This window comes from Lottia gigantea, assembly GCF_000327385.1.
Source record: "Lottia gigantea unplaced genomic scaffold LOTGIsca_47, whole genome shotgun sequence".
NCBI lineage: Eukaryota > Metazoa > Mollusca > Gastropoda > Lottiidae > Lottia > Lottia gigantea.
The window spans coordinates 1173567-1180904 of record NW_008709640.1 but is presented as its reverse complement, the minus strand read 5'-3'; the positions used below and the strand labels follow the sequence as shown (position 1 = coordinate 1180904).

Genomic DNA, 7338 nt, shown 5'->3' with positions numbered 1-7338 from the left:
ATGAGTAAAGAGTATATCAATGATCCCTTTCAATAAATTTAAATAATTTCATAAATTGGAGAAGGAAAGTTGAGGGCTGCTTTAGAACTTTTCTATTGATGTAAAATTGATTAATAATCAGCAATCACAGTGAAAACTTATGAATTATTCCATAGCCCTTTACAATCTCCTACTGTAAGTTTATTTCCCTGATGCCAACATAGAAAACTGAATTTTCAACATCTGGAAATTGGTAAGATCCAAAATACATAAAATACAGTGAACTTTCACAACTGTCACTTTTTTCCAGTTTTTCTTTTACTGGTTGGTTATCTCAAACACTGTTATGTAGAAAACATTCTCTTTAAAACAATTTATGTTCAATTTTATCTTAAATGCTGAATTTATTTGTTAAAGTTGAAACAAAGCTTAAACTAGGACATAAATATTGTCTACTCAATCTTTTTTATTACGGTAATTTCCATTCAAGTAACAGTTTTATCAAGTTTAATAGAGGAGTGAAATCTTAACTTAATTATTATCAAAGTCTTTTCCAATTTTCAAGTAATTGCTTGTCATTCCTGTTAAATTGTCAGAGTAATAAAATTTCAACATTACTAGTAAACATTACACTTTAAAAGTGTCCAAATAAAGTAATATTGTATATCCACAAAACATCATCTGAAGAAGGAAGTTCCAATGAAGCTGCACAATTCTGGAAATTTTTTTAAACCTGTGCAAAATAACCATCAATATGTATCAACTGCATGCAGTCTGACAGGGAATCTAAAGAGGTTTTCTAAATTCTTATGTATATCTTGGACACTGATATCATCAATTTGCCCCATCCCAATTAGACGTCTGTGGTTCCTGCAATTCCACTAAAACTTAATGTTTGATGATGTCACTTATCTCGAATGGCCTCATGTGATAAAGCATATAATTGCAATAAGTGACATCATCAAGCACTTAGTTTTAGTAAAATTGCAGGAACCACAGACCTGTGATTGAAAATTCAAATAGTGCAAATTGATACATATACATACAAATTTTTAGAAAACCTCTTTACAATCCCTTTAAGCTTCTCAGCAAACTTGAAAACAGTAAAACCTCATTTCCTAAAATATTGAAATTCACATTCATAGATATGACACTGTTTCAATTACTAGTCAAATTCATAGTTAAAAGACAATGTCATCTTTATTTCACATATTACTGAAATTGTCCTCTTTCTCATGTCCTTACAAATCTTTGTAAAAAAAAAATTATACATTTATTTCCTTAACTAATACTAATTTCCTTGTCACAACTAACTTTCATGTGTAAAAATAACTTCTATCAAAAAAAGGTAAAACTTAATTAAAAAAAGTAGTATAAATAGTCTAATATACTTATAAGCATTGACAAGACTGAACACTTACCAAAGCTGAACATGAGGCAGAATATAAAATTGAACTGAACTTAATCTGATCAAAAGACAGAATGCAAGTTTGAACGCTAGGAAGAACACTAATCTGATCACAAGACAGAATACTAATCTGATCACAAGGCAGAATACTACTATAATCACTGGGTAGAACACTAATCTGATCACAAGACAGAATGCTAGTTTAAACACTAGGAAGAAATCTAGAAAGAACTGCTAGCTTGAGCACTTTGCACTACACTTATCAAAACAATCTAAGGCAGAATGCTAGTTTAAGCAATGATTGCCACGCGAGGCAGAATGTTGAATTTAACACTAGGCAAAACTCTGATCTAAACACTAGACAGAATTTTCGTAAAAATGCTTCTTAATTGTTACATTAAATTAAGTCAATGTTCAATCGGAAAATGATCAGGCATTCAATACAGAACCCGTCTGCACAGCTAGACAGTTAAAAAGAAATCGCAATCTAAAACTGTATGGGGCAAAGTGGACCAGGGTTTGTAAACAATAACATAGTATAAATCATGATACTGCATCATTAGATTGATGTTTATTGTCTCTTATCATGCAAATCCTTCATCATATAAACTCATGTCATTAGACTTGCTCCTTACAGAACTAACCACACTAGAAAAGAATCTTTCCTCAAAGCTAGGTTACAGTTACATCCTTATAAGAAACTTATGATAAACACACTGTACTAAATACTAGTCATAAACACTGATGAGGGAATAATTTCATATACCAACTCAACTCTAAAGACAATTCCTTCTGATAACCACTCTTGAGTCAGGGAAAATTTCACATAACATCTCAACTCTGATAATTCCTTCTTATGTAACACATCATACCTTCTTACCTTTCAACAAAACTTTGAACGATGAAAATATAAATTCTAAGACAAGTTCCTACATAATCGAATTGAAATATCTGCAAGCTTTCAACTTGACAAATCTAGCAGACTTACCTAACACGTGAACAATTTGAAAGCAATATAAATTCACACATGCCAAAATACATAAGTAGAAAATAACAAGCAAATCAACCTTGATATCACTATACACAATATTCTCATTATATACCAAGGACAGTCAAAGTTAACACCATAGAAATTCTAAATAATAGTAGAAAAACAGGTACAGACTTAGCCAGTGATCTCATTTTATTCAACTGGTTGGCTCACCTTATAGCAATATATTGAATGTCGCACATAGAAATCAAATACACTCTCTCCCAAGACTCTAATTACTAGCATAATTAATCAATCTTTAAACAAAATCCATCGAATGTCATTTGATCAAGCAATCAAAAAGTGCTGTACCTTAGAAGTTCTTTGCATATTTTAAATTTCCTAGTCGGTTGAAATATGAGCAATAAGTAGATATATGATGAAATTAACACAGATAACACTTCATCTTCCACTCTACCACACTGGTAACGCTATAGTAACACTATCTTTACTGAGTTCTATCTTTAACTCTACCACTACTTTCATACCAATTATATAATATACTCTTTCGCTTTCACAGCATTGCGAATTCACTTGAAAATCAATATTTCAAAATGGAAACAGAGAAAAAAAGTTTTAAATTCTAACACCAGACCTCAGAATAATGAACAAAGTGGAACTTTCTGTAGAAAAATTAGGACGTAAGATTTTCTTCTCGGAACTCAAGAGAGAAAAATTATTCCAATATCATGAACAGACTTCACAGATAGAAATTCTTAATTCTTAATATATTTTCTTATTTTCACCCTAGTATTTAAGTCCTAGAAAACCATGTCAGAACTGTCCAGTAAGTTCCGACCAAATCAAAGAAAAATACACAGCATACCAGGTGCTATGAACAGATGTTAGCCATTCGTTATACTAGCCTAGGTAAAAAGTGAACTGGAAAGACTTGGCAGTAGTCAATATCAACAAGTATTAACATTACATTGAATCCTTATATCAAACTGATTCATTCAATTAAGTTTTTTCAAAGTGATAGTGATGACCACACTTTTCGAACCTTAAGGTATTGTAATGAGATTTTCAAAACTTTTTAAGTATATCACACTGATATATATCAATAGTAATATTTGGGACAGTGACGTTATAGAACGCTTAGTTTTAGTGGAATCGCAAGAACCACAGATGTCTGATTGAAAATTGGAATGGTGAAAATCGATACTATCAGTGTCCCTGATACACATAAAAAATTTAGAAATCCTCTTTCCGATATCTTTTACTTTTATAAATCAAACAAAAATCATGTATCTTCATAACTATTAATGAAATGAATTAACAATATAATATAATATGCATTAAAATTCTAATCCTATTTATATCATTCATTACTATACATATAACATGAAGTTTTTTCACTTGATAAATGAAGGTGTGACGTGTGGTGAAATGTTTATTTTAAATATTGTTCAAGACGGTGTTAGGTCTAATCAGATTAAAATCAAGGATAATGGTAATTTGATTCCAAATAATTTTTCACTTCAACATGCAGTTGTTGAGATAACATTCAAGGTCATTTAAGGTGACCTTTCTAAGGATAATTCACTATTATGCTCGTACAACTGATAAACTAAATTTTCACTTAATTTTCAAAAGAATAATTTCATCATTACTATCGTGTAACAAATGAAATAAAATGAATGGAATTTTACATCCTTCTTTTTTGGGTTAATTAAGGTGAACAACACCATGCAGTGTGCAATGAGGGAAGTTTCATCAGGACAGCAGCATATAAATGTGATTATATCTAAATATTTATATCACAGTGGTGAGAAAGTAAACAAAAAGTACTAAAGTACTAAATGATACAGTGGTGTAACCTATTTTCGTGGATATAACGATTCAACACCAAATTTCCACAAAGTTAAAAAAATGAAATTTCTTTTTTATGTCTTAGATGTTTCCTCAGATATTCTACAAAATAATTAAAATCAGTTTATTTCGATTTTCTTTATGAATCCTTCACTTTGACCCATATTTCATGAGCAACCAACTCGGCAACAGCGGCAGAATGCATCACCCTTTTTCGTGTAGCGGAGTTCACACAAGGTCGCAATTGTAAATTATTAATCCTTTCCGGAAATGCATGAAAAATAGGTTAGCACGAAATTAGGTTACTTGACTGTATATGATTCTTATTTTTCAATTTAATGTTCTTCATGAGAGAAATAATAAATGATGTAAGTATAACAGTTAGATTTTGTCTCACAGATTAGGGTAAGGCTTAAGTAAGTGACAACAATATAATTCAACCAAGATCATAGAAATCCAACCAGGATTTGTTCCTTCTGTTGCTATTTCAAGCTCAGCATTTGATCCTTACTTTACATAAGCCATACATGATAAGAGAAAATTCAAAAGCTGCAGAAGTTCAATGCTGAAGTGAGACAAGGTATTAAAGGTAGATAACTCTTTATTGCAATTTATCAACTTTCTTGGGTATTGTCTGTACTTGTAATTGTCAATATTACGAAAAAAAAAGGACACTATATTTAGTAGACCTAAATTAAAACTATAAGCAAATATTAGAAATGTCATTTGTTAAGACTGTGTTTGATGAGAACATTGTCTCATAAAAGCACTGGCCTAGGTCATAAAGTAAACATTCATGCTAAAACAAGGCACAAAAGTTAAGAAAATTACTAATGCATGACTAATCTTAAAATAAATGTTGTTATAATTAATTTAGATATTTATTTTACTTTTAGACAGTTTTATACAAAAATCTGAAGTTCGGAATGTTATTCAATTGTTTCTTGTGTTTTTTTACCTTAACAAGCATTAAATGCTATTTCAAGTCACAAGTCTTGACAGTAATTTCAATAAAAACTTCCCTCTTTAGGTTAAGTCTTTGGTTAATATTCAAAGAAATATTTAGAATTAGTGGAAAAACAAAATTTCACACTACCAAATATCATTCACTAGTTGTTTTTTCCTATTATCTAAAAAGTTACTAAAAGTTTTAATTTTGAAGCATGACCTTTGAATAACCAAGCTTAACAAATTCATCAGACATTAAACTGATTATAATTCAACAAAAAATTTGATTAAAAGCCATTAAAGCTAAGTTAAGAGAGTAAATTGATTAGATATGACTTGATAACAGTGACAATCAATCCCAGCTTACTGCTGATTGATCTGGACTATTGTTATATACCTGAGTGGATAGAGGACAGGTAAGATAAGGGAAATTTAACCAATCAAGAAAGTCCTTTCATAGGAATGTGACATATTAGCCAATAGAAATAGAGCATTCAACTGTGTGTCATAGTGAGTCAAAAGTAAGCTATTTATAAAACTGTCATGGCGGACTAATTGCACAGGTAGAAAGGTGTTTAGTTTGAGATGATTTTCATTCAAAATACAAGTAAAAGACTGTAATATTCAGATATTTTAGGATCATTTGTTGGTAAAACAGTGACAGCATGTTTTGGAAAACATTATTTGTGTTTACATGTGCCTTATTATCTGTATTTGGTGATGACCCAATTGTGGAAATAACAGAAACAGATCCTCTCATAAATGAACTGTATAATCAGATTATAGTGGAGAAAGATAGAGATGCCCAGTTGAGATGTACAGTTCAAAATAAACCAACAGGCAATGATGTCCAGTGGCAAGCTGAGTTAACAAATTCTACAGTTGCTATTTCTAGTGCTACAGCTGTTAAAACAGATCCTTTTAAATACAGTATAGATCAGCCATCACCTACATCATGGAGACTGCGTATTCAAAATGCTCAAGTAACAGATGAAGGAAAATACATATGTCGAGTCCAGACGGGATTTTTAAATTACGAAAAAGACTTTGAGTACTTAAGAGTTATTGAGAAACCTCAAATAGCTGATTTACAAACCAGCAGTGATATAGTAGCAAAACAAGGTGATGATATCATGCTTCGATGTAATGCTACTGGTAGACCCTTTCCTGTAGTAAAATGGCGTCGTTTGGCAGGAGAGTTATTACCAACAGGAGGTCAAGAATTGAGAGAATTCAATATGCCCATTCTACAAATTAAACCTGAAAATGCCGGAGTATATATTTGTCTTGCTGATAACGAAGCTGGTCATGATGAAAGAAGAATTGTTGTTACTGTCACGCACCAACCTATTGTCAAAGCTGAGAATAAAAATGTACGACAAGCAGTAGGTTTTGTGAAAAGTTTGGTTTGTAATGTAGAAGCGAATCCAGAGCCTTATGTATCATGGTCCAGAGATAATGTACCTATAGAATCCACCAATTACATTGAAGTACGGACAATTGTTGGTGCACTGAATAAAGTGACCAGTGTTCTGACCATATATGGTGTTGCAACAACAGATTTTGGAGAATACACATGTTTAGCTGTTAACACCCAAGGCGATGGTTCTGATACTATGACACTGGAGTATTCAGCAGAACCTACACCAGATCGTACTGGTCAAATGACCAGTTCAGCTTCATTACTGGCTATCAGTTTTGTTACACTTCTTATGGTTATGTACACTTGCCTTCTGCAACATTAGATATATCAATTTTAACTTCGTCCAAAGTACATTAGAAATTGCTTGTTCTACCAAGTAGTTATGAGAAAAATTGCTCATCTGTAATATTTCTTAATTCATTTGAAAACATTCCAATAACACTGTTGCGTTTTAGAGATGTATTTTTATAATTCTTATCTGTAAATAATATTTCTTTTAATTCTTTTTCATGTAAATAATTCTCATTTTTATACAGATAGTACACATGATTTATCATGGACCTTTTACCAGTATAATCAAACATAATTGCACATACAGGAACCATTCCAAGTATAAAAACAAGCAGTAATTTTCATGTTGAGACAGTTTAAGTGTTGTCAATACAGAACAAGTCTTAAGCCTTGTTACTTTCATTTTCCCTCAAGTATTTTTGTTCAGATTATACCTCCTACTCCATC

At 31.4% G+C, this 7338-nt stretch overlaps 1 protein-coding gene across 1 annotated transcript; it reads left to right on the top strand.

Moving 5' to 3' along the window:
• Positions 1-5926: 5926 nt before the first annotated feature.
• Positions 5927-6778, top strand: LOTGIDRAFT_96129 (hypothetical protein; the record flags this gene model as incomplete). Its single annotated transcript, XM_009061315.1, has 1 exon — positions 5927-6778. A coding segment is annotated over one exon (852 nt), but the record flags the coding sequence as incomplete, so codon positions are not given.
• Positions 6779-7338: the final 560 nt, after the last annotated feature.